The sequence below is a fragment of the Contarinia nasturtii genome, unplaced genomic scaffold (assembly GCF_009176525.2).
Source record: "Contarinia nasturtii isolate CC-2019 unplaced genomic scaffold, AAFC_CNas_1.1 Cnas_scaffold_4311, whole genome shotgun sequence".
Lineage (NCBI taxonomy): Eukaryota > Metazoa > Arthropoda > Insecta > Diptera > Cecidomyiidae > Contarinia > Contarinia nasturtii.
Genome location: NW_022201606.1, coordinates 1,585,946 through 1,612,342, shown reverse-complemented (window position 1 = coordinate 1,612,342; position 26,397 = coordinate 1,585,946). Strand labels below are relative to the sequence as shown.

Below are 26,397 nucleotides of genomic sequence, written 5' to 3'. Positions count from 1 at the left end.
TTTGACGTTTCTCAAAAATGTAGTAGTAAATCTTAATGTTTTTCTCTCTGTGTAGTAGAATTGTTTAAATGTATTGGTATATTTCAAATTTAGATGTTAAAATATATATTGGTAAATTTGCAATATACCAATACATTAAAACAATTGAATGTCCGAGAATGAAAGCGAGACTTCTATTCACAACTTATTGAAATGTAACACCACCATACAAAAAGTGCTGACAGTTAGCATATTTTGTATGGTGGTGTTACATTTCAATAAGTTATGAATAGAAGTCTCGTTTTCATTCTCAAGCAATCAATTCTACTACTACTGTTTTGTGTGTGAATGAATTCGATTTACTTATACAATGATAAGACTTATTTTTCATACGGTCATATGTGTCAGTGTAACTAGTGTATGATGTCGTCTCATCATGACTAAAGTATAAACGGCACACAGTCCTGATAAGAGCATCCAAATTCTTCAAACACACATCTTGATTACTGTAGCCAGCGTTTAAAAAGCGTATAAATATATGATTAACTGAAGAAGCAAAGTCAGTTGGACGCTAACAGTTAATGATAACAGACGAACAAGCCACAGAATATATTATTTGTGTATTAAAGAAAGTGTTTTTAAAATGACGCGATTTTCTACAATTCGTGCGATAATTTTCGAACTTTTTACTGCATTTTTGGTGATTAATCAAATAAATTCTGCAGCCGTTAATACAGAAAAACCACCCGTTTTGAATGTTGCAATAATTGGGGCTGGCACATCAGGTACAATACGATTTTTTTGTAAATTATTTTTATATTTAATTATTATAATGCAATTATAAATAATTCTCAAAATTAGGCCTCGCAATATCAAGATATTTGCTCGCTGAAAAATATAACGTGACTATTTATGAGCAAAGCGAACAGTTTGGTGGAATCTGGTGGTACACCGATAAAACGGGAAAGGACCAGTATGGCGTCGGTGTTCATTCGGCGATGTATCAAGGCTTAAGGTATTTTAACATGCGAATTCATGTCAAACAACCAATTCATTTCGTTCTTAATTTTCAACTAGAACCAATTTGCCACACCAGTTAATGGAGTTTCCCGATTTTCCATACCCAAACGGAACTATTCCATATCCACCGCAAGCCGATGTTCTTAATTATCTTCATTCCTATGCCGATCACTACGATATTAAGAAGCACATTAAATTGAATCATTTGGTCATTCGTGTTCTTCCAATCGAAGACGATAAATGGGAAGTGATCGTGAAAGATTTGCCAAACAATGAATTTCAAACATTGACCTATGACTATGTGTTTGTTTGCAATGGTCATTTCTCTTCACCACGTTACCCTAGCATTCCCGGCATCAAAGAATTCGAAGGAAAAATGCTTCACAGCCACGATTATCGTAAACCCGAATCTTTTCAAGGTACGAATAACTATAGAAATGATGCTTTGATCAATGATCAAAATGCTTTTATTTTTATTTTCATACACAGACGAAAGTGTTCTTGTAATCGGACTCGGACCCAGTGGAATGGATATAACAGGACAATTGTCAAAAGTTGCAACCCGAATTACCTTCAGTCAGTTTAAACGTCCCAATGAAACGAAGGAGGAACGGGAACATCGTAAAAGTTTATTGCCACCAAAAACCACACTTCAAGATGATGTAAAGCGCTTTACCACAAATGGAGCCGAATTCATTGATGGCACACATGAAACATTTTCTGCGGTCATCTTTGCAACAGGTGAATAATTTATATTGGGTTTTATGAAATGTGAATAAAATTTGTACAATTTCTTAGGCTATAACTTCACATATCCATTTTTGAGTGTTGATACTGGTGTTCAAGTTGATGAGAATTGTGTTTCGCCACTCTATAAACAAATTTTCAATATCGAATATCCTACAATGGTTTTTATTGGCGTTCCATTCACGGCGTGTACAACTAGAGTTTACGACTTACAGGTAAATATGACTTTTATCGCTTTCAATTCATTTATTTGCACCATATTAATAAAATGAAATAAATTTTCTGAATTTATGATAGGCACGATTTGCAATGAAATTCATTACTGGTCAAAAGGAGCTACCGTCTAAATCTGAAATGTATTCGGACATGCAGTTTCAATTGAAAGAGCACTATGGCAAAGGCTATCGCAAGCGTTACACTCACTATTTGGGAAAGGAGCAAAAGGAATACTTCAAACAGCTTTCGGAAATTGCGGACATTGATAACATTCCATCCGTGATGGCTGATATGCATTATGATGCACGTGCAACAATTCTAAAGGATCCAGCTGAATTTCGCAAATATAAATACACCATTATCGATGACAACACCTTCACTAAGGAAAGACACGAAGATTAATTTTGACCTAGCAGCAGACCACCATTATTAGTGACATTAATAGCTATTTTAAATCCAACAATCCAATAGATATTGAGATAGTTTAAATTTCGTAGCATTATTTGCATTATTTTCAATGGATTTTATTAGTTTAAAAAAGAAATGTCATCTCGATTAATTTGTGGATCGATGAAACTGCACCAATAAACTGAACGATGTGTCACAATTTATAAGAATTTATGAACAAGATTTCAAAAGTTTTTATGATGCTTATCAAAACTTCTCCGCCAATTTCACATTCAGACTAACTATCTTAAAATAGCGGACAATATGATTTTTAAAAAATGGATAAATTACAAAAGCTCAGCAGTTCCCGAATGGTTCATTTGCGGACTTAAACGGAGATGTTGCGGAGCTGTGTGGAGATAGATATGAACAGTATGCAAGAGGCGTGAACAGTATACAACAGACGAGTGTAAATCTTTATTTGTGTGCGCGCAATGGTTACTATGCTTACGCATGTTCTTCAATACTGTTCATGTCTATCTCCACACAGCTCCGCAACATCTCCGCTTAAGTCCGCAAATGAACCATTCGGGTTAGTAGAGTGTATGAGAATCAAAAGTACAATTCTATATAACTCACTTGTTTATAAACAGCCGAAAAGCATAAGAAATTATATCTTTGGGCCACTCATTGCCTGTCAAATAAATCTCTTTCCAACAGAACGTGCGTACTGTTCATATTTTCCATTTTTAATAAGGCGCATTTCAAGAAAAAAAGAACAATCTCCCCATTTAACTCATTCATTTGATGTTTAGCAAGCAAAATGGATACAACCAAACGAAATTACAACTTCTTCGTTCGAGATGAAAATTGCCCCGACGAATTTTTTCTTGTAATTTGTTTCGTGATGTTATTTATATTCATTTATATATGGTATGAAGTAGTTTAAAAAATTAAAAAATGATCATCACGAATACTATATAATTAACATTTATTTCGATGTATATTTGTGAAAAAAAGTGAAAAAAATGGTTTAATCTAGTTTGTATTCCTGTATAAGAATAAATACGCTAAATATTGTTAATGCGGCCGTCATTACGAGTAAGTAAGTTTCTTTTATCTGTATTTTTTGTCAGTTGAAATTCAATTGTGATCGATTTTAACTATTAGAAAACTAATTTAAATCAATAATCGAAACGTTTAAAATATTCACACGATGCGATAATTTTGAATTCTAAAATAAACTCGTTGCATTCTAAAGAGGCTAAATTCATAAATAAAATACATTTTTCATGAGAAAAAAGATTCATGATGATGCGTCAAGCGATATCAAGTGACTCTGGCGTGTCGTTGCTTTGTCTTTTTGGCCATCAACGAAGCAATTATAATGTCATAGCGAACGGATTAGTAGAGATTTTCGTTGAAACTACGATACATTCTTGATCTTTTACACGATCAAAAAAACGCTCAAATTGTTTCTTTGCAGTAGAATTTTCGGTAATATGGTATTGAAATTAAAAATGTTATCTGACTTTTTTCCTTGAAAAAATGTAAAAAAATCATTTTTTGTTCAAAAATAATCTATTGATTAAATTTCACATTTAGGTCCTGCGTGGTTCACGCATTCAAATATGTCAGTTTAGCGATATGCAACATCATCGTGTCAGTGATTCGTTAATTGCTATTGACACTAAGACTTACTTAGAGTAATGTGCTAGCCAGCATTGTGAAAGAAACATTCTATATGAAGCGCTATGTACGCTCGTATTTCGATTTATTTTATCCGCTGTACTTCTGTTATGTTCATGATTTTTTTAAATGAAAACAGCAATAAAAATAAATCTTGGAATTGATTTTACTTGACTTAATTTTTTTCTGATTGTTTAAATCAGGATTAAAAAAAAAAAAATATGTTTGAAAAAAACCTATACAGTAAGAAAATATCATCCGACGCTTAGTATTAAAAAGTATTATTTTACGGTTTCAGATACCAATAATATTGATCTAGCATCAAAAATGCTTTTAAAACACGAAAAAGCTGTTTTACATTGGACCAACATCTATAAATAGATGCCACACAATGTATCTTCAAATGCAAAGGAAGTGCTTTAATTCGAATAACAAAATCTCTTATAATAAGAGTCTTATCACTATGGATATCACAGAAAGGCGAGTTATGTCGAAAAAATGTGCGATATTGATTGATTGTACATCTTTGGCCGGATAATAACAGTTTATAATGGTTTTTATCAGAACTCAAACAAGCCGTCCATCTAGAATCTACGATTTGCAGGTAAATACATTTCACACATTTTCAATTGTCGTGTTTAGAACAATTTTAATGAATTATCAATTTATCATAGGCACGATTCACAATGAAATTCATCGCCGATACGAACACTTGTAGCCACTCCATAGGGGTAAACGAAAGTGATACAAACACTGATTGGAAAATGCATAAAATGAATATAGTTCATACAAATGTCCGAAATACAGCTTTGTTGCATTTTGTCTCGTGCTCTTTCGATGAATAATTAAATAAAAATACGCATATGAAGATTTATTGTGAGAAATTGAAAATTCCAATTGTTAGTTTAAATCTCTTGAAAATGTAAATTATCTTCCCAGAAAAAAAAAATCATTTTATATCAATTCTGATTTTTCATCATTTCCATGGATTTCGAATCAGATATTTCTGAATTCACCTAATTTACTTGTTTACATTTGATGTTAGCAATTTTTTTTGTCGGTATTTATTGAAATCACGTTGTTTGTGTCCATATCAACGAAACATAAATGGATGTATATTTAAATTTAAAGCGATTAAAGGAAACTCGATAGCATCTCGTAGACACTTTTTTACTTCGCTGACTAGTTGCTCGTGTTTTGATTTTTATTTACGTGAAAAAAAAATGCAAATTCATTCAGAATATTTTTATATTTAATACTCGAAAATAAGAGTATCGAATGAACTTTTTTCTGAGGAATGTGTATGTTTTGAACCTACTTACGTTTTTTCTTCGAACCTCTTCGATCACTGGAAAAAAAATCTTCTTTTAAAAGGCTAATGAAAATGATCTATTTGCTGTTGTAAAAAACATGATTATTTTATTTTTGTTCCACAATTGTATTATGAATGTGCTTTGAAAAGTCAAATATAAAAAAAATTAAAATTCTAAAGAAATAAAATGATGTTTTCTCATATTTCATTATCATTATGAAATTCAAAATAAAAAAACATGATACTGATACAGAATGCCAAATAAGAAAGTAAAATGTATAACTGCATACCCGCGTACAAAAAAAGTGACTGACTATTTTGGGACAAACTGACTGACTATTGACTGTAAAAACAAGCAACCTTAGTTAAATTTAGTTAACTTCAATCAATTAAAGTAAGCTATGGTTAACTGCAACAGCTAACTATAGTTGACAATAATCATAGTCACCCGATAGTCAAAACGTCCCAAAATAATCGCCTGACTGACTGAGTAACTATAGTCGATTGTTTTCCATACAAAATTTTAAAATTCATGAATATAGCTAACTATTGTCACTTACAGTCAATAGTAACTTAGTCACTTTTTTTCCACTCGGGTAATGCAATAATTATGGTAGAAAGAATTCTCGAAGTATTCTAAAAGCTGGGTCAGGAATGATGTCACAGGTTCCATCATTTCTTTTACACTTATTGCATTTGCAAATAAAACCAAAATTTTCTTTGATCATAATTTGACGTATTGGTGGTGGACCATTTATGTACAAAATGAATACTTGTTCATCTTTTTTTATCGGACGAGTTGTTTTAACAATTACACTGCCACCAAACGAGTGATAGAAAGCGTTGTTAATGCAAGAATGATTGAACAAACTGTAAATCAGTGGAATTATAGCGGTACGCTGCAATTGAGACAATGGGAACTGCCCACCAGTAAAAACATTTTGACTTGCAATGAGAACATGCTTAACCAAAAGATGCATTAGAAAACGCATTTTAAATGTATCATCAAAAAATGTTTTAATTATCTGGCGTTGTAATAATATTGAATGAAGTTCTTTGGCTTTGTTCTTCAATGCACGGTCATTTTTCTCTGGTCGTGTTGAGAGCGTCAAAAACAAACGATATTTAGACTGTGCATCATTCAGAGAGCTTGGCACCCATAATACCTTACTTTTCTCCGATTTTTCAACGAATCGAATCAAATCGTTAGTAGTGTCGAATGCTTCTATGGCAAAATAAATTGAATGAGCAATCATTTTTAGTTCCGAATTCATTACTTCGTCGCGATTATAAACAAATCCACAGTCATATTTATGTAAACTTTTGTGTACCTTGCAGCTCACACCACAAAATAATACTTCGGAGCAATTTTCACAAGCAATGAAATTCATTGCAACATTTTGACACGTTGCACAAGTGGCTAAAGGACCCGATGCTTTGTGTGATATAAAGGCTTTTTCCACCAAAATCGTTTGGTTCATTGGTATATCACATTTCGCGTAAATACCTCGTCCTAATTCCTCAGTTTTCTTTATCTCCAACACATTTGCCATAGACTCGAAGTTGACGTTCGATTCATAATTGGGTTGTGGCTCGTCCAGTTGTTCATCTTGCAGTTTTCTCTTTGCACTAATACAATGTGCTTTTTGTTTGTCCATTTCCTGAATTACACTTTTCAGACAATTTGCTTGCTTGGCCATTTCAATATCTGCGAGGCACTTGTTAAACATTTTAAGTTGAAAAAAACAAGTGGATCGGTTGACGTATGCCAAACTCACATTTTCTGTGCCAATCTCAGCAAACCGTAAACTATCATTGCAGTCATTCATTGCACCGATCCATAAATTGTCGTTTAATTTTCGATTCGCTTCACTTAGATACTGCTTTGATTTTTCATGATTTTTTCCAATTAGATTTCGAATTTTATTGCTTGATGTTACAGTACTTTGCACATTTTTGAAAACATCTACATACACAGTCTAGGGGCTCGGAAGTATTTTTTATTGATGAAAAAACACACATAATCAGAAATATTGATATATTTTGAGTTTAAACAATAATAATCACCATATTCACGAATATTGGTACATTTTGAGTGTGAACAAAACTGTGAATAATCATGAATATTCCCAATATTTTGATTATCTTAAATATGAAAATGGCGGCAAATGATGGAATGTTATTTATAAAATCAGACAAGCTTAGAACACTTTTACCTATATATTTTTGATGTTCTTCAGTCAAATTATTTTTTTATCAAAGAAATATAAGTTTTTAGGCTGAAATCTCTTTTTATATAATAAAAACAACAACTATTAATTTTATTTTGTGTTGTGTGTGTTTTACATCGGTTCCATATACGAGCTGAATAATGACAAATAATTACGTAAATATGAGAAATATTCAAAATATTCTCAATATTTTCCATTTATACACCACATTCATACAAAATTGTCAAAACTTTGTTTATTTTGATTTTTTTTTTCATGTTCCGAGCCCCTAGTACACAGTAACTCCGTTACTTTCTTCTTTTTTCCACAAATTATCCATGTTTTTTTGTAAAAAAAACTTCTGCTTTTAAGTTGATATGTTTCACGCTTACTATGTAGCATGCACTAGCTAACTAACGCAAAAACGTTCGACTCCTACCAACTACCCGATTTCGGTGCATTAGAAAACCAACGCAACCGATGCATACATTATTGTGTATGTATTTGGAAGACGTTCTAATTTCGCGTACTACATACTCCATTGCACATTGATTCACACATATTTGGTTTCGTCACTGAATTGTCTTCGTTTTATTTGTTTCTCCGTTCCGCTATCATCGAAAAGAACTTTGAAAACTTGAAAATATGACGATCACTCACTTTATGCTGATCGTTGTGCAGATGATCGCTTTGTTAGAGTAAACTTTAAACTTCGCCTAACTTTCGGCAATTTTTATTTAACTTTTGCGAAGTTATAATAAAAAATCCTCTGCTTGGTTACAATCTCTATTGAGATAGTATACGTATTTGGTTTTTTGTTGTTTCGCTGCATTATATCTTATCAAAATGGGAATTTTACAGTTGACGTGATGGGTATTCTCTATTGGAATATGAAAGAACGTCCAGGCGGTAAAATATGACTTCTGTCCAACAAAAAATGCCAACTTGAATATTCTGGCAAAAAGAGAAAAAAATTCCATTATGGATTAATAAATAATGATTAAATAAAAAATAGTTTTGAAATAATAAATTATTGTTCACGAAACTGTAGTTGCCAAAAATTTGTCACATTTCAATTTATTCTTTGGCCTTTTACAGTTTACTGATAACAATGGAAACGTCAATACTGTTTCACTGATTTTTTGTTATAAAAAATGATGTGTTAAATGAGTGACGACATTCAAATCTTAAAGTTATACATAGAGCATTGACGTTGAAAAGTGTTGTGCGCTGAAAAGGTTGTGCTAATTAAATGAAGAATTTTACTATTTATAGTGCGTCATGTGTTGCGATTTTGATTGCATCATTGCAATCAGTGAAAACAGCACCGGTGAATGATGACAAAACGTCAGATTTAAAATTTGTTGTCATTGGAGCCGGTGTATCGGGAATTGCAAGTGCAAAACATTTACTCGCTCAAGGATACAATGTGACAATTTACGAACAGAGTGAAGATATTGGCGGAACATGGTTCTATACAAATCAAACAGGAAAAAACCAGTACGGTATAAAGGTTCATTCAGCAATGTATCGAGGTTTAAGGTATGTTATGTAATCCGTTCACATCTAAAAACATTATGTTCAATAAAATCAATAATCATTTTCTTATTACAATTAGCGCCAATTTACCAAGGAAAATTATGCACTATAAAGATTTTGACTATCAAAATATAACCGAACATTTCACAAGACCATCACAAGCCGAAGTTTTCGAATACATTCAATCCTATGTTGATCATTTTGATATAAGAAAGCACGTCAAATTGAATCATTTGGTTGTTCGAGTTCATCCCATCGAAAAGGGTCAGTGGGAAGTAATCGTAAAGAATTTACCAAATGGCACATTTCACACATTAATTTATGACTATGTTTTCGTCTGCAATGGAAAATATTCATCACCACACTATCCAAGCATTTCTGGAATGGAAGAATTCAAGGGAAAAATGCTTCATAGCCATGATTATCGTGATGCTGAAGCATTTCGTAGTAAGTTTTTTTTTAAAGTTGGATAACATTTTTATTTTGATCGTGCCGCCACATTTAATTTTATTATTTAAATAGATGAAAGTGTTCTTATCATTGGAAATGGAGCTAGCGCAATGGATATATTTGATCAATTGGAAGATGTTGCATCTCGGCTTACAATAAGTAATAAAAGGAAACACTATATAACTATGGGAGATCGTTACAAACGTGATGTAAAATCAAAAATTAATTTTCAACACGAAGTGGTACGTTTGAATTCAACTGCAGCTGAATTCATTGATGGCAGCAACGTTACATTTTCCGTGATTATTTTTGCAACAGGTGAATAATTATGAGCATAATTCAGCAGAAGAAGAACATAACAAACTCAAATTTCAGGCTACAACTATTCATTTCCAATGCTGAGTGTTGATACGGGCATTCATGTTGAAGATAATTCGGTTTCACCACTTTTTAAGCAAATTTTTAACATCGAACATCCTACAATGGTTTTCATTGGCATAGTATCCGAGACTATTTCGTTTATAACGTATGATTTTCAAGTAAATACAATTGTGTGACATGTTTTAATTCGTTTTTAATTTATTGATAAACATTATTCACAAAACTAGGTTCAATTTGCGATGAAATTCATTACCGGGGAAAAGAAACTACCTTCAAAAGTAGAAATGTACAAAGAAGAGCAAACACAATTGAAAATACTGTACGATTGTAAAGAATATACTAAACGTCATACACACAATTTACAGTTGCCCGAACTGTATGTTTACTTCAAAGAATTATCAGAAATGGCTGAAATAAACAATTATCCCGGAAATTACATTGAGATGTATTTTGAAGAATTTAAAAGATGGAATACAACAAGTTATTATGCAACATGCAATGAGCTCAACAACACCACTTTGGATGTACGCAAAGATAAAGTGATGGACATGTTGAATTGAACGAAGTTCCTTCGAAATTAGTCTGCATGCAAAACATCTGTAAATTCTTTGTTCTATACATGATTAGTTTTATTATAACGAAATAATTATTAGGAAAACAGAAATAAAACATTTGATTTTATTGAATTTTATTAAAAATTGTGTTGAGTATCATTTTGAATTTGAACTAATCTATACTATAGAAAAGGATATGATATCACGTCTGAACACAGCGCCTAAGCCGTTACCGCGGATATATTTATTTATGTTCGTCTCCAAGCAGTTTCGAATCCATATTTCTTTATAATTATCTGAATCATTTACCCAAAACGTACAGTGTGATACTATTCGACTATACTTCATTTGAAAAAAACAAAACCAAGCTATTCTATCAAAAGTAGCATATTCAGGCCTAAGGATACATTTGTCCAGTTTTGCCTTTTTTTCTTTATTATCTGACATATTATGTGTCTTATCAGTCATTGCTGTGGCAAACTGCAACATGGGAACACTTCCGGACGTAATCAAAAATTTTACCGAATTTCTGGAGACTAGTCTAAATAGAAAAGTTCTGGTCTATTCGGTAATTTTTTTTAACTAAGCCTGGTGATAATTATGGTGCTATATTGCGATCCGTTGTTGTAAAAGTAGCCAATGATTCTGACAAAGTGAGTTTCATCGATTCAACTACAACTTTAAAAATGTTAATCTATATTCTTAAAACGTATTGTAGAATAAAATTTACAGCCTTGTCGTCAAAACACCCGTGCTCAATGTCGTTTTGGCTGAATATTTCAACCCAGCAGTGACATTTGTAAATGAGGTCCGCTTTTACACAGATATAATTCCGGCTTTGGAACAATTTGAAGAGATTGCAAATGTACCGTTGAAAGAAAGATTGGATGCGTTCATTCCATGCCTTGGATCGAGATTTTCATTAAAACCTAGTAAGCCATAATACGAATCATCTGAATTAGGAGAAAATATACGCATTTCGAAATTCACAGACGCTGAATTTGCCGATTCTGATGCAATTTTAATGCTTGAAAATATTAAAGTTCAGAACTTCACCAACGTAAATAGGCGCATCGGTCTCAATACAAATGAAACATTGGCAACTCTTAAAGTACGCTACATTATAAATCAAATTAGTTAGATATTTTCACCAAAGTTTTGAATCTTATTCATTGGAGGTGGCAAAATACCATGCATTGGGCATTGCAATGAGACGATTACAGCCAAAATTTTACAATACAAATAAGCCAATGGAAAAAAAACGACAATACAATATACGAAGTATATCATACTTGAAAAATAAGAATTTAACATTGTACGAAAAATGTACTTTTCAGTCAATTTATGGCGAGATGAAACGTCGTCTTAATCTTACTGCGGAATCACGCTCTGCACTTGACAACATGTATGCGATGCATGTGAAACATATGAAAGACTTGACCATTCCTACTGATACACCGTATACGACGGTTTTTCATAACGATTTGCATATCAACAATGTTATGGTTAGAAAAGGTATGTCGGTTAAATTATTTCATGATTTTAAAAATTGTCTATAAAACTTCTATGGTTCTTAGATAACAACTCGGTGAAAGTAAAAATTTACGATTTTCAATTCTATGCGTATGATTCGTTTGTGTTTGAATTGTCGTACTTTTTATTCATAAGTGTTCGTAGCATTGATTTGAAGGCGAATTTTAAGTTGTTTGTTGACTATTATATTTCCGAGTTTCAAAAAATGATGAAATTGGTAAAATATCCATTGGACGATTAGACACATGAAAAGTAAGGAGATTATTATTATTATTATTTGAATATACAATCATAACAGATTAATTCCAGGATGTGGCGTGAAATTCGAGAAAAGGCAAAATCCTCGCCTTTCTTGATCGCTCTCCCTACGAGAGTATTTAATTCTGATCATGAGTCCGTATCAACACTTGACAAGTTAAATAAAGATCCATTTGGGTTAAGTAAAGCAGCTTCCCAAACGGCCATCAATAAATACAAGTTCATCATTGATATATTCATGCAACATGGTCTTATTTAAGCAGTTCCTAAAGAGTTTAATGCATATTGTGAACAGAATTTGACAACATTAAAAGATTTCTAATCAAAATGATCATTGATTTGCATCAAAAAATTTGTTTTTATTGTTCATTTTTGAACTAAAGGCATTTCTTAGAAAGTCGTTGCTTTTTTCTTTCTTTCTTTCTTTCTGTATTTGTATTAATTTCTACAAGTTGAAACACTTGTGCTTTCTCCCCAAAACTTTCGTCCCTATCGCATTTTATATTTACATATACAATGTACATTCCAAAAATGAAAGCATCAATCTGACCAAACTTAGAGTAGCAATATTGTTAATCGATAATTTGAAAGAATATAACACAATGTTAGATGGAATACATGTACAGAAAAATTAAACACACCATGTTGGGGATTATATTATTGTATTTCATACAAATCGACTTTTGAGTTTGAAAAATGCTGATTTATAAAATGTATTTAAAGGCCAACAAAATTGGAAGCATATGTTTTCAATGGGGAACAAAATTAAGAGTTCTTTTGTGGTACTTTAACAATGACGCTCTTAACTTCGGTGTAGTTCTGCAAAGCATATTCGCTATTTTCACGGCCATGTCCAGACATTTTGTAGCCACCGAACGGGACTTGAGCGCCAAATGCATTATAGGCGTTAACCCAAACAGTACCAGCACGTAAACCTTGTACAATGTGATTTGCTTTGTCCAAGTCTTTCGTAAAAACAGCAGCGGCCAATCCATATTCGCTCTTGTTGGCACGTTCAATCACCTCGTCGATGTTTTTGAATCGAATCAATAGTTGGACTGGCCCAAAGATCTCTTCGCGTGCAATTCGCATATTATCTTGAACATCAGCAAACACAGTTGGCTTAATGTAGTAGCCATCACCTAGATCAGTGTGTCTTTCGCCACCTGCTACCAATTTGGCACCTGCGCGTTTACCGCTTTCAATCAGTTCAAGAATTTTGTTCATTTGTTCGTTATCGATTTGGGGGCCTGGCAAAAATTCAAACAATATTCAAATTAACTCAATTGAACCGACTTTTTAGAATATTTTGTACCTTGTTCCACCGTCGAATCAAAAGGATCACCAATTGTACGCTTCTTAGCCCGCTCAGCACTTCGTTCAACAAATTCGTCATAAATGCTATCTTCAATGTAGTTCCGTGAACCTGCGCAACAACATTGGCCCATCTGTGAAATGCATCGGTGAAAAATGGCATCAGTAGAGATTATATGGATACAAATGATCAATAAAGTTTTTCAATACAAACATTGAAGAATAGTCCGAAATGTGCTTGTTCAACGGCGTAGTCCATGTCAGTGTCAGATAGAATGATATTCGGTGATTTCCCTCCCAATTCAAGTGTGACACGTTTCAAGTTACTGGATCCACTGGCTTGTTGAATTAGTTTGCCCACTTCGGTAGAGCCAGTAAATGCAACTTTATCAACGTCCATATGATTGGCAATCAATGCACCAGTTTTACCATCACCAGGAACCACATTGATAACTCCCTCAGGAAATCCAGCTTCTTTTGTTAATTGTGCCATATAAAGGGCAGTTAGACTCGTTTGCTCGGCCGGTTTCAATACTAATGAATATGAATAATAGATTAGTGTCGCCAAAATGAAAATTAAATCATACACATACCGACTGTATTTCCCGTAGCAAGAGCTGGACCCAATTTCCATGCCATCATCAACAGTGGGAAGTTCCTGTTAAATGTAGAAATATAATTAAAAATGGAAGAATAGAATCGACTTGATATAAGATTATATTACCAAGGTATAATCTGTCCGCAGACACCAACTGGCTCATGGCGAGTGTATGCAAAGTAATCTCCATCCATAGGAATGGTTTTACCTAAATTAATCGATTCATAAATATCGTTTTAAATTACATTTTTTGTAACAATTTACCGTGATTTTTATCGGCCCATCCGGCAAAGTAGCGCAAATTCTTAATAGAAAATGGAACATCTACATAGTACGATGCGGAAAATGGTTTTCCTGAAAATAATTTAAAAACAAATTAAAGATGGCAATGAATCAGAGCGACATTGATATTCCGGAGATTGCTTACCGTTATCAAATGTTTCAAGACTCTGAAAATTGAAAGCGACATCATTTTAAAATTAGGAATAAATTATTATATACTTATAAAATACATACCGCTAAATATGATCGGTCACGTTCCATCAAATCAGCCAATTTATACAATAAACTTCCTCGTTCGGAAGCATCCATGCGCCGCCATGGTGAACCCAATCTATATAAGTGTACATTGACTGAACATTAATTTATTTTAAGAAGCAAAGTCCAAACACTAAATCTAAAACTATTCGCATTAATTTACTTGAAAGCTTCACGAGCGGCAGCAACTGCAATGTTAACATCCTCTTTGCCTCCTGCTTGGATTTGAGCAATTTCTTGACCAGTGGCTGGATTCACAGTTGGAAAAATTTCACCAGATTTGCTCTTGCACCAATCATTATTGATGAAAAGCTGAAAAAAGACATTTTATTTAATTAGTTTAATATTTGATAAGTGGAGATGTCAAGTATAGCAATGTATTTCTTACTCCGGTGTATAAAATATCTGGATTAGTTTGTGGGTTTGGAGCGGCTGCAAAATAAGTGGCTTTTGATGATGATATTTTCATGCATTGTTGCCATTGATTTGGGCTGGATCCTGTACGCAGTAGTGAATTGGCTGCACGTAACATCTTTCTTCTGTTCTCCGATAAACTAATTCAATTTTAAAAAAATATATACACACACACAAATTGATATTCAAAAGAAAATATTTTTTTAAAGAAAACATTCGTTAAAAATATCTGAAGCACTCGCGCGATAGCAACTGATCAGTATATGTGCCTTTGTTTAAACAAACTTAGTTCAAACCATTTGTTTATTGCTCTTATCTTTTGAAAAAGTAAGCAGAAATCTTCACACACAAAGTGATATTTTATATTAGATTGTATTTCACAACAACAACAATGTATCGAGAGGCAACAATGTATTGAATGGCAACAATGTATTTAATTAGCATGTATCTAGTTATTGTCAGATGTCTAATATCTAGTATTAAACTATTTTGTATAATTTGAAAAGTCACTTGAAAACCTTGATTTACAACTTGTTTCTTTTTTATGTTTAAAATCAGAGAATGACACCAAAAGAATGAGAATTTGATATGATGAAATGTATATGCCTTTCAAAGTATTTCAAACAATGTTCATCTTATTACGTCGTATGTTATATTTTTTGTATTTTTTGGAAATCAAAAAAAAAAATCTATCACAACAATTTCCAAATTGAAAATCCAATCGCATAGGTTACTGCGCTAATTGAATAACGAATAGAGCTTGAAAAAATACTCACGTTCCCAAAGACGGTCAAATCGAAATTGACTCAACAAAAAAATGATATAATACGATTGATATTATTATTACAGCTGATGTCTTATTTGAACACGCTTTGCCGGTGTTCAAGAGAGAGATGAAAAGAAACAACTTTAAAATTCAGCTATTTCGCAAATATACTTATCTCATTCCATCTTGTTGATTCTTGCGGCTGTCAAAACAACAAATCAGTGTATTGAAATGAACAGTATACTCGATATTTCTTTTTAATTGATAGTTGAATTATAACGTTGAATGTTGCAAATTAGAACAAAATACACTGTGCATAAATCACAATAAAAGCTATGTTTTAAAGTCAGGGAATTAAATTTATTTGTAAAATTCAAATTGTTCGTCCATTCGTATATGGTGCCCTCTACACAAGAAGTGTATGTGATTGGCAACACTTGACAGCTCCGAAAACGTCATCAAAGCCAATTTCTCTGGCAATGTCTACAAGCTTATGCTTGTTCCGTATGGGAAAAACATAGACATTTTTTTTGAAGAAATTTTCGAAAGTAAAAGAATCTTGAAGAGATTTTTGTGCAATAAAATACAATTTATTTTTCTCAATCGGTGACTTTATTTTCTTTTGTAAATCATTTTATTTGGAAATAGACGAGGAATTTTATTGTATCGGTTAAACAATTTCATAGAAATTGTTGCTGAAAGAATACTCGGTGAGTGAAATCTCTTTAATTGGTTCATTCATATTTTCCAATTGTCATATATTATCGAGAACTTTATCGACTTAAGCCGCCACTTGTTCGTTAATTAATTGGAATTTTATGCATTTATTCTATTAATTTATCATCATATTCAATGTCTGAATTCTGGTTTTGAATTTATTTTATTTAGTTTAGTTGGGTAAAAAATAATTGCACTTCAAAGTGTAGGTATGCTAGGTGGCTCTACAATGAGTGCGGCAAATGCATTACAAAATTTGAGCGGCGCTTCATCATCAAGCGGAATGGCTGTGTCTTCATCATACAATAGCGATCGATCATCGGTTCAAACCGGACTGGATGTTGAATACGCAAACGATGCTGCGTCCGGAGGTTTTTTCAATAGTGATTTTAAAAAGTGAGTCACACCAAGTGCATTTTAAATAAAAATTAACATTTTTTAATCTAACATTTCAATTGGATCAATTTAGACATGATGACTTGCGGAATATGTTGGATAGTAATAAGGATAACTTGAAATTAGAAGCGATGAAACGAATTATTGGCATGGTAGCAAAGGTCAGTAAAAGTCAATTTTAATTGATAAAAATCTGTATGAATAAATGACTGAAATTTGCTTTTGTAATAGGGGCGTGATGCATCCGACCTATTTCCAGCTGTCGTTAAAAACGTCGTATCTAAAAACATTGAAATCAAAAAATTGGTCTATGTATATTTGGTGCGTTACGCTGAAGAGCAACAAGATCTTGCATTATTGTCGATTTCGACATTTCAACGTGCATTGAAAGATCCAAATCAATTGATTCGAGCAAGTGCACTTCGTGTCTTATCGAGTATTCGTGTGCATTGTATTGTTCCTATTGTCATGTTGGCGATTAAAGATTCTTCGGCCGATATGAGCCCATATGTTCGGTGAGTTGATGTTATCACCATTTTTATGTTTTTCAAATTAAAATCAATGAAAATTTCGAATGTTTCGATTGAATTTCATCGGAAGTTGAATTATATTGGATTTCAACTGAAAATAAAACTATACATTTTTTGCTTTTTTTTAGAAAAACTGCGGCGCACGCCATTCCAAAACTGTATAGCTTGGATGCAGAACAAAAAGAAGAATTGATTAAAATCATTGAAAAGCTTTTATCCGATAAAACTACGCTAGTTGTTGGTTCAGCCGTAATGGCATTTGAGGAAGTGTGCCCCGAACGCGTCGATTTGATTCATAAAAATTATCGAAAATTGTGCAATTTATTGGTGGACGTTGATGAATGGGGACAAGTGATAATTATAAATATGTTGACACGTTATGCGCGTACCCAATTCACCGATCCGAATGCAGATGATGATGATGGCAATGAAAATGGTGATGGCGGTAAGGACGAAAAACCATTTTATGAAGACTCTTCCGCTTCGGAAAATGAATCTGAATCAAAAATTCATTTAAATCGAAATGATAAAACCTACATTCTTGATCCGGATCATCGTCTGCTATTAAGACAAACAAAACCACTTTTGCAAAGTCGAAATGCATCGGTGGTGATGATTGTTGCTCAACTTTATCATCACATTGCGCCCAGAAATGAAGTGAACATTGTGTCAAAGGCATTGATACGTTTGCTACGCAGTCACAAAGAGGTGCAAAGTGTTGTCCTCACAAACATTGCATCAATGTCAACGCAACGAAAGTCAATTTTTGAGCCCTACCTCAAATCGTTTTTTGTACGAACCAGTGATCCGACCCATATTAAATTGCTTAAATTAGAGATTCTAACGAGTCTGGCAACGGCCGCAACGATTTCAGTGATTTTACGAGAATTTCAAACGTACATCAGTAGCAATGACAAAAAGTTTGTCGCCGCAACAATTCAGGCCATTGGACGGTGTGCCGCATCAATTACCGAAGTGACGGAAACATGCTTGAGCGGATTGGTGCATTTGCTATCAAATCGAGATGGTTTGTATAATTGAATGATGAAATGTTTTTTATTATCTTTTTCAATAATTTTTTTTCTTTTCGTTATTCACATACAGAATATGTTGTGGCTGAAAGTGTTGTTGTGATCAAAAATCTTCTACAAACAAAAGCAGCCGATCATTTTGAAATCATATCGCAAATGGCGAAATTGATTGATTTCATCACAGTGGCTGCGGCTCGAGCATCTATTCTCTGGTTGATTGGTGAATATTGCGAAAAAGTGCCCAAAATTGCACCGGATGTCTTGAGAAAGATGGCCAAATCTTTTGCTGATGAGGTACATTTCGTCAGTTATTTAAACTAAAAAATTACGTTTTTCACTGACATTTTCATGATATTCTTTTCAAATGCAGGAAAATATAGTAAAACTACAAGTTCTAAATCTGGCTGTAAAACTCTACTTAACCAATCCGGAGCAAACAGAAATGTTATGTCGGTATTTATTCAATTTGGCACGATATGACGAAAACTATGATGTCAGAGACCGTGTCAGATTTTTAAAACCATTTATATTCCCAGCGAATGGAGAAACGGTGCTGTCAAAGCAGGCAAAACGTGTATTTTTATCTGCTAAGCCAGCACCGTTGCTTATAAGCCAGTACTCTCGTGAGCAATTCCAATTGGGATCGTTGGCACATTATTTGAACGCTAGAACAATTGGTTATCATGATTTGCCACCGTTCCCAAAAACGGCGCCCGACTCAAGTGTTAGAGGGGTTGAAATTGTCGTGCACGATGATAGCAATAATTTTGATGCAAACGAAAGCCAACATTGGGAAAACCGAAGTGCCAAAGGAACGAATAAATCAAATAAAAAAGATAAATCATTCTATACGGATAGCGAAAATGAAAATGAATCGTCTAAAGGACGACGTTCCGACGACGATTCAAGCTCTGACGAGAATTCGGATGAAAAGTCAAGCTCAGCCAATTCGGAGAACGATGAAAGTGATGACGAATCGAAAAGTAGTGGCAGTGGCAGTGAAAGTGATGGTTCAGATGATGGATCAGATGAAAGCTCGAGCGAAGAAAGCAGCAGTGATGATACAGATTCGTCTGAAAGTGATGAAGATTCCGAATCAAGTGATGAAAAAAACAAGGTCAAAGTGAAGCCAAAAGAAAACTCAAAGGCAACAACCGCACCACCACCAAAAGCGGAACGAAGCAATTTGGATTTGTTGTTAGATTTGGGTGACATTGCTCCCACCGCACCGATAATGACACCATCATTGGGTGGATTTTTGTCTCCAATGTCATCGTCAAGCATTGGTGTAAACCTCCCAATGAGTACATCAAGTCGTTTTGAATTGGTCGGTCCCGTTCATGTTTCATTGGATAAACGTGAACTTTTGAACAAAATCAATAGTCATGGCCTACAAATAAACTATCGTTTTACTCGTGCTCCGCATTTGTTTTCAGCCAAAATGGTTTCAATTGAACTTACATTCCACAATGAATCGAACAATGAGTTGGAAAATATACATATATCGAATAAATCGTCACTGCCAGCCAATATAACAATTTGTGATTTTGTGACCATTGCCAAATTGAGCCCCGGCCAATGTGTACAGGGCGTTCTTGGTGTTGATTTTAATGATTCAACACAACCATTTACATTTGAAATAACATCAAGTGCTGGAAGTGCAAAGGTTTCATTAAAATCGTCCGTTGGTGAAATGATTCGATCGGTTCGTGTCAGCGAATCGGTTTTCAAAGAAGAACAATCACGTTTGTGTGGAATGAATGAGCATATATGCAAAATAAACACAAAATCCACGGCGATTGCAATTCAACAAAATATATTCGAAACGGCAAATTTGGCACTCATTGCAAATAAAACCAATTCGGACGGAGATATTCTTCAATTTGCCGGTCAAACAATGTCATCGCAAAGCGTGGTATTGGTGACGGTCAATCGTGACGCTTCCAATGGCACATCAATTACAGTTAACTGTGAAAAAATGGTTATCGGATCCATGCTTTTGAATGAGATCAAAAATTCCATTAAATGTTAGATCATAGATTAAGAAAGGATTTATTTTTTGCTAAACAAAACGAACAAATCTATACAATAAAGTGTGCTTTAGGCATTCATTTGCATAAAGTCAATTCTAAAGTCAATGCGCCAGGGATAAAATCTCGCTCCTGTTTAATATTGGAATGTCATTTATTTAAAATAAAACAATACATCATATGAATAAAATCTAAAATCGTATAAAACATTTTTTTTCCTTACTTCTAAATACGAAATAGTTGAAGGAGACGTTGTTTAGTCAAAGTCATGATTGCTTTTGCAACGATGACAACGAAAACATCCGGAAATACATCTTTTAAATGCTCGTATATTGTTGATTACCTGTTCCTGCATCAAATTAAAGCACATCGCAATCAATGCCATACCCAGCAACAGATACATCGCACATATAATGAATTGAATATCAACGGCGTACAGCGAATCAGGTTCTCCTTTTTTCACATGGAATATCTGTTTGGAAATGGCACATATAAATGAAAATGTTTTCCTTGTTTTACACTAAAATTGTATACAATGCCTTACTTTGTCTCCGGGAAGGATGTCGCCAAAACCAATGCTGCTCAATGAAATAAAACAAAAGTAGCAACCTGTTAATATCCTCCAGTTGCTTTCCCAGTGCAAAAAAATAATTGCACCAAATAAAATATAACTGTAATCGAGTGAACAAACAAACATGTGTGTTAGCACATAAAAGTCGTGCTTGAATTTCAAATGAAATTACCAAATCATAATCATTAAACACACGCTAATCGGTACGGAAACGGTTGTTAAATCTTCGTTAGTACTTTCGGAGGTGGACGATGATGTGTCGTCTGGATTTGTTTTATTTTCCGATGTTTTGGTGCTTGATGACGATGATACTGACGTCAACGAAATACTTTCTTCCGATATGTAGTCGTCCTGGTGAATATAAACCAAAAGAACATTAAGCCATTTAGATTTTACTGATCGCATTATCAATTACTTACATCCTCTTCGTCTGCTCCGTATTCTTGATTTAATTGCCGTTGCAGTGCTCTCATTTTTCGTCGATTTCTAGCTTCGCGACGCTTAGCAACACCCGGACATATTCGACACAAACATACTTTTGCATAGATCCATTTAAATGATTTTGCCATAATATCACCGATGTTCGATAGGTACAACAAAAACAATGGCATTCCGACAATCGCATAAATGATTGTAATCGTTTTACCGAGTGATGTTCGTGGTGTGATATTTCCATACCCTAAAAAATAAATTAAATTCAACTATTTAAAGTCCATTCATCTCAATCTGAGCGAATTTATCATATCACAGCTTCGATTTTCACTCAGTTTTCATTAGTAATTCAAATGTTATGCATACCGATGGTTGTGATGACTGTGAGCGAGTACAAAAGTGAATTGGGAAAAGTCCATGTATTTGAGCTGGTGCTATTCGAGCCCATCCATCCGTCATGAAATGCCAGAACAATTTTCTGCTGATATTCTTGTATTCGAATGTCTACTCTATTTTAATAAAATCAACAAACACACCAATTAGTTAGACGTCAAACTTTTTTTCCATTCACTTATTGAGTGGATTCGGTGATTGAATGAATAAACGTTGCTGTTAAAAACCATCGCAATGTATTAATTTCGATCAGAGTAATTTCGGTTGGAAAATTTTCTGTCAAAACATATTAATGAATTGATTCCATGGAATTTGATTAGGCAAAGCGCACATGTGTTAGCGGTGGCATTATGTTACTACAGTTATGTGCTACATATGTTTATCCATAGGATTATTTAATTTAGAAGTTCACTCAATTATTAAAACATATGGACGAACTCTGCCGAGCAACAAAATGAAAACATCAACACCAGGTGCTGTTGCAGAAGCAGGAGTAAATGGCACAACCGCAAAATCAAAAAAACAAAAAACGATGACAGCCATAAAAGATTTGTTGGAACATCGTTGTATTAACGTAAATCAATGAAATCGACATTTTGTTTGAAATGCCAAAATAAACAACAAAAAGCCAAGCGAAATGGCTTTCATCGAATTTGCGTTGGATATTAATGTGTGCACACAAAGAATTCAAACACAAAAAAAAGATCAAATCACATGAGTGCTTACTCGTTTATAAACGACGATTGATTAAAGTTGTTCAACTTAAGTGTTATGTCCCAGAGCTGATTTGTTACGTCTCCACGAGTTTTGGTCATACTGTTATTTAGAGTAATGATACGTTGGAGATCGACATCACCTTCAATTGCCTTAAACATTGATGCACCTATATTTTAAATAGAACCACAACGGCACAACGCCACAAAGATTATTAATTCACGGTTGCTCTCATTTTTATGTATTTCATTTTTAATTTCTGTGACAGTGAAACTATCAATCTGTCCTACATTAGGTGGGTTTCAAAATAGTCACTTCAAAAGATCGGCTACACAAACTCGGTTTTGTTTTAACGAAAAGGCGAGTGAAAAGAGAAAAAAACTTATTTGGTCGATGCTTCCTACGAAAATAGTACGAATTTTGCCCTGATTTTGGAAGCCTTCCATTCGAAGAGTCTCGATGAGAATCAAACGTATGAGATTTTTATCTTATTTGTAAAAAAAGATCAAAAACGAAAACATCCGCCAAAATATGAAGAGAATTTGGCAATGTGTCACATTAAATATGTTAAATCAACATAAATTTTGATAAATTACATTATATACAAACATTGAGTGTGCTAAATATATCGGAGAGAAGATATTTCTCATGCGTTCGTGTGTAAATAGTTTTTATTTATATGTGCCTGTCAATATTTGTTTCGGGCTTTTTGAAAAGTCAAAATTCAAATGAAGTGCGATACTTTTCGATCAAATCAACTATGGTGACAATATTCAAAAGAGAAAAGGCTGAGAAAATAAATACCCGCCCACCTAGTCAAAGTTATTATTTTTTTATTAATTCGACAGAATATTGAAATTTTGCTGTAGTTTTTGCATTCAATGTTGCAATAATGTGGTCCACTTACCGCTGGTCATATACAAAACGACGAGAATAATTATACCAACATTACTGAACAGAAAAGCCGTAAACTGACGACAATGCTCTTTAGCACGTTCGGCTAACGGCGGTTTGGGCATGTTATGCCGTCTTTTGAATGATCGCTGTCGCTCCATTTGTTTTATTTAATCCAAATGCGTGATTGAAAATTAAGAATGCTTTCTGTCAAATATGACTCAATTGACTTCTGAGTACTTGATGCTTTTTTTCTGCTGCCGATAGTGAGCGACTTTTTACTTGGGCTCACAAATCAATGCTTCATTTGATTCTCACATAATTCTCATTTTAACTGTTTTCACAATAAAACATTTTTTTTATTCCAATTTATGAGTGTGATGAATTGTCACAGTTTGAGTTTTATAGTTTTCATTTGAGTAAATTTCGCACAAAAATTAAACCGGAACTAACACCATTCTTCGTAATAAATACGAAACGAAAATCCTAAACTGTTATTCGGCCATCGAGCTAAATCGTGCATTGTTGGAAGAACGATTTTCTTTTTCTTTTTACTTTTTTTAAATAAAATTCGACTTTATTGAATTAAATTTGAAACTTTTCGTTTGAATTTTCAAGAAACTTTTGTTCTTTCGCTTGAAAATATCTGAATTTACGTAATTGACCACGTATAATACACGACACACCGAAAATAAACTGAACTGAACTGAACTGTGTGTGCAAACGAAAAGAGTTATATCCAATTTTCCGTTTTACAAACACATAAGTTTTACACGAACAACCACAATACCAAGAGCACTATAAACTTTAAATATATCACTCGGCGGATAGTCGGAAAAAATCGCGCCACGGAACACATTGTATGGTGGAATATGCGTTTATCGTCGTCCTCACCGTCGCCATCGTCGTAGTCGTCACCGAATAAAAACAAAAGGCACATGTTTTCAGTTTTCATCTGTGACTTCATCAATTGGTCCGCAGTTTAATCACGTCTCGAGAACTGAGAACTGACCAAAATCAGTGGATTTATTTTTGGACGGCAACAAATTGTTTCGTTTCATATTTTATTAATCAGCATTTGGCATTCAAGCAGATATTACAACGCATGCAACACAAATTTTGAAGCCATTTTTTTCATTCAATTTTACGCTCTCCATTCGATCTATCGTCACAATATATGACGCTATGTTTCCCATTGGTTTCTCATTTTTCTTCTTATTGATTTTTCTTTACGCTATTTGAGATTTGAACGTAAATAATTTACAGTTCATGACGTAACTATTTAAAACATACCACACTATTTACGTCAATGAAAACCAGATGTGTATACAAAACATTGCATGTGTTGCAAGCTTTATGACTGAAAACGATGCTCCGCATTTTCTTATCACCACATTAATTGTTGGGGCTTAATCGTATATAAGTAAGAAGTTAATGTCTTATTAATTACCTATAGTAATTGTTGATTTTAAACATCATAGAATATTCACAACGGATTGTTTAAAACTTTTTTTAAGCCAATATTGATATTTTCTTATTTTTACATAACATATTTATAGCAATTTTATGAAATTTTTATGCATCCGCAATTCAAATTAAATATAAATAGATAATATAACTATTATTTGCTTCGACACAACTCTGCGTAATTGCTGTACAATCTCATTACACAGAGTTTTATGTTCACTAGCCAATTTATGGGAATGGTATAGACTATAGCTATATATAGCAAATTTTAATTTTTTTAACTAATTCATCGAGGAATTTCTAAGTTTTTTCAACTGCTTTCCAATTGAAGTTTTCTCTGTATGCCAGTAAAATCCCCCTTAGAAATCAGCAACCATTGACGGACTCTACTCGTCAATACCTTTCCAATGGCGTATCAAAAATTACATTTTTTTAGGTAGTAGCAGACAATATATTTAGCTGTCGTCATCTGGATATTACAGCTCATCTGGATATCGTCAGCAGATGATATGAAGTGAAAACAATAGAAGTGATTGTTATAGGTATATAAGCTTGTTATATACTGGTATTACTATAACAATCACTTCTATTGTTTCACTTCACATCATCTGCTGACGGCATCCAGATGAGCTGAAATATCCAGATGACGGCAGCTAAATATATTGTCTGGGTAGTAGTATAGTCACCGGTGATAATTTTAGAGAAACATTTGAATTCGAGAAAATAAATGTCTTTTTTCTAAATAAATGAAAGTCTGTACGTTTTTATCTTGCAATCTTTAATTTTCAGCTCGTTTTCAGCAAATATTTGTAATTTTTCAACGATGGAAATAATCAAATTACATTGTCTTTTGACTATAGTACCCAAGCACTCAAAATATATGTCATTTTCTACATATTTTTATTAACATTATGGCAAATTTGAATATATCTGCTTTGATTGTGAATTTTAATTAATAACGGAACATACGTATACATACATATCATTGAGAAACGTTGTAAACCTTCTTGTCATAGAAATAAGTTATATCTAGGAAAAACTTATTTTCATTGAAAAGAACAGAAATGTTACCATTTCCATGCATCTATTAACGTAATTGACGTTGAGTGAATAATACTCACTGAGTATAGATACATAAAAGTCTATTCAAAGCACACAGGAAAGGCATTTAAAAAAAGTAAATGCATTTACTCTCTTTGTCTTTAATAAATTACTAAAATGTAAACTTTTGATGCGCACATTTGCTCTATACGTACATTATGTGATATTTCTAAGAATTTTATACCGATGTTACATCAGAGATGTGCTTTTTATGATG

General features: G+C 33.4%; 7 protein-coding genes across 8 annotated transcripts; 4 read left to right on the top strand and 3 right to left on the bottom strand.

Moving 5' to 3' along the window:
• Positions 1-527: 527 nt before the first annotated feature.
• Positions 528-3,071, top strand: LOC116350886 (senecionine N-oxygenase-like). The gene is made up of 6 exons (XM_031782864.1): positions 528-764; positions 841-994; positions 1,057-1,418; positions 1,489-1,740; positions 1,798-1,961; positions 2,044-3,071. The coding sequence occupies exons 1-6, from the start codon at positions 623-625 to the stop codon at positions 2,362-2,364; spliced, it is 1,395 nt and encodes a 464-aa protein (XP_031638724.1). The 5' UTR covers positions 528-622; the 3' UTR covers positions 2,365-3,071.
• A 2,887-nt stretch (positions 3,072-5,958) lies between these two features.
• LOC116350922 (SET and MYND domain-containing protein DDB_G0292454-like) lies at positions 5,959-7,050 on the bottom strand. Its single transcript, XM_031782919.1, has one exon. The coding sequence runs from the start codon at positions 7,048-7,050 to the stop codon at positions 5,959-5,961; it is 1,092 nt and encodes a 363-aa protein (XP_031638779.1).
• A 1,684-nt stretch (positions 7,051-8,734) lies between these two features.
• Positions 8,735-10,629, top strand: LOC116350812 (senecionine N-oxygenase-like). Its single transcript, XM_031782757.1, has 5 exons — positions 8,735-9,102; positions 9,179-9,546; positions 9,622-9,867; positions 9,925-10,088; positions 10,158-10,629. The coding sequence occupies exons 1-5, from the start codon at positions 8,813-8,815 to the stop codon at positions 10,488-10,490; spliced, it is 1,401 nt and encodes a 466-aa protein (XP_031638617.1). The 5' UTR covers positions 8,735-8,812; the 3' UTR covers positions 10,491-10,629.
• A 342-nt stretch (positions 10,630-10,971) lies between these two features.
• Positions 10,972-12,258, top strand: LOC116350921. Its single transcript, XM_031782918.1, has 5 exons — positions 10,972-11,052; positions 11,203-11,416; positions 11,477-11,595; positions 11,822-11,999; positions 12,062-12,258. Exons 1-5 carry the CDS (start codon positions 10,972-10,974, stop codon positions 12,256-12,258), a joined length of 789 nt encoding a protein of 262 aa, XP_031638778.1.
• A 662-nt stretch (positions 12,259-12,920) lies between these two features.
• Positions 12,921-16,048, bottom strand: LOC116350613 (aldehyde dehydrogenase, mitochondrial). Its single transcript, XM_031782460.1, has 11 exons — positions 15,915-16,048; positions 15,113-15,278; positions 14,888-15,036; positions 14,704-14,800; positions 14,615-14,636; positions 14,452-14,541; positions 14,314-14,395; positions 14,183-14,247; positions 13,804-14,123; positions 13,591-13,723; positions 12,921-13,525 (listed from the first exon to the last, which is right to left on the bottom strand). Exons 2-11 carry the CDS (start codon positions 15,254-15,256, stop codon positions 13,041-13,043), a joined length of 1,587 nt encoding a protein of 528 aa, XP_031638320.1. The 5' UTR covers positions 15,257-15,278; positions 15,915-16,048; the 3' UTR covers positions 12,921-13,040.
• A 348-nt stretch (positions 16,049-16,396) lies between these two features.
• On the top strand, positions 16,397-20,798 carry LOC116350612 (AP-3 complex subunit beta-2). 2 transcript variants are annotated; one of them, XM_031782459.1, is made up of 7 exons: positions 16,397-16,614; positions 16,798-17,017; positions 17,091-17,178; positions 17,249-17,532; positions 17,676-18,574; positions 18,652-18,872; positions 18,949-20,798. In XM_031782459.1, exons 2-7 carry the CDS (start codon positions 16,833-16,835, stop codon positions 20,608-20,610), a joined length of 3,339 nt encoding a protein of 1,112 aa, XP_031638319.1. In that variant the 5' UTR covers positions 16,397-16,614; positions 16,798-16,832; the 3' UTR covers positions 20,611-20,798. The 2 variants fall into 2 exon arrangements, with proteins under 2 accessions (XP_031638319.1, XP_031638318.1); XM_031782458.1 differs by having other exon boundaries at positions 16,793-17,017.
• Positions 20,740-24,314, bottom strand: LOC116350614 (TWiK family of potassium channels protein 18). Its single transcript, XM_031782461.1, has 7 exons — positions 23,626-24,314; positions 22,731-22,887; positions 21,978-22,120; positions 21,599-21,858; positions 21,352-21,530; positions 21,153-21,279; positions 20,740-21,080 (listed from the first exon to the last, which is right to left on the bottom strand). Exons 1-7 carry the CDS (start codon positions 23,771-23,773, stop codon positions 20,865-20,867), a joined length of 1,230 nt encoding a protein of 409 aa, XP_031638321.1. The 5' UTR covers positions 23,774-24,314; the 3' UTR covers positions 20,740-20,864.
• Between the last annotated feature and the right edge of the window lie 2,083 nt (positions 24,315-26,397).

Coding starts and splice junctions, on each gene's coding strand:
- LOC116350886 (XM_031782864.1), top strand. CDS start 623: ATGACGCGATTTTCTACAATTCGTGCGATAATTTTCGAACTTTTTACT. Junction 765..840: donor AATTGGGGCTGGCACATCAG/GTACAATACGAT, acceptor TCTCAAAATTAG/GCCTCGCAATATCAAGATAT. Junction 1,419..1,488: donor TAAACCCGAATCTTTTCAAG/GTACGAATAACT, acceptor TTTCATACACAG/ACGAAAGTGTTCTTGTAATC.
- LOC116350922 (XM_031782919.1), bottom strand. CDS start 7,050: ATGGCCAAGCAAGCAAATTGTCTGAAAAGTGTAATTCAGGAAATGGAC.
- LOC116350812 (XM_031782757.1), top strand. CDS start 8,813: ATGAAGAATTTTACTATTTATAGTGCGTCATGTGTTGCGATTTTGATT. Junction 9,547..9,621: donor TGATGCTGAAGCATTTCGTA/GTAAGTTTTTTT, acceptor TTATTTAAATAG/ATGAAAGTGTTCTTATCATT. Junction 10,089..10,157: donor TTATAACGTATGATTTTCAA/GTAAATACAATT, acceptor TCACAAAACTAG/GTTCAATTTGCGATGAAATT.
- LOC116350921 (XM_031782918.1), top strand. CDS start 10,972: ATGGGAACACTTCCGGACGTAATCAAAAATTTTACCGAATTTCTGGAG. Junction 11,053..11,202: donor GAAAAGTTCTGGTCTATTCG/GTAATTTTTTTT, acceptor AACGTATTGTAG/AATAAAATTTACAGCCTTGT. Junction 11,596..11,821: donor AAACATTGGCAACTCTTAAA/GTACGCTACATT, acceptor TGTACTTTTCAG/TCAATTTATGGCGAGATGAA.
- LOC116350613 (XM_031782460.1), bottom strand. CDS start 15,256: ATGTTACGTGCAGCCAATTCACTACTGCGTACAGGATCCAGCCCAAAT. Junction 14,248..14,313: donor TGCGGACAGATTATACCTTG/GTAATATAATCT, acceptor TACATTTAACAG/GAACTTCCCACTGTTGATGA. Junction 13,526..13,590: donor TGATTCGACGGTGGAACAAG/GTACAAAATATT, acceptor AATTTTTGCCAG/GCCCCCAAATCGATAACGAA.
- LOC116350612 (XM_031782459.1), top strand. CDS start 16,833: ATGCTAGGTGGCTCTACAATGAGTGCGGCAAATGCATTACAAAATTTG. Junction 18,575..18,651: donor TTTGCTATCAAATCGAGATG/GTTTGTATAATT, acceptor ATTCACATACAG/AATATGTTGTGGCTGAAAGT. Junction 18,873..18,948: donor CCAAATCTTTTGCTGATGAG/GTACATTTCGTC, acceptor TTTCAAATGCAG/GAAAATATAGTAAAACTACA.
- LOC116350614 (XM_031782461.1), bottom strand. CDS start 23,773: ATGGAGCGACAGCGATCATTCAAAAGACGGCATAACATGCCCAAACCG. Junction 22,121..22,730: donor CAATCGTCGTTTATAAACGA/GTAAGCACTCAT, acceptor TTATTAAAATAG/AGTAGACATTCGAATACAAG. Junction 21,859..21,977: donor CACAGTCATCACAACCATCG/GTATGCATAACA, acceptor TTTATTTTTTAG/GGTATGGAAATATCACACCA.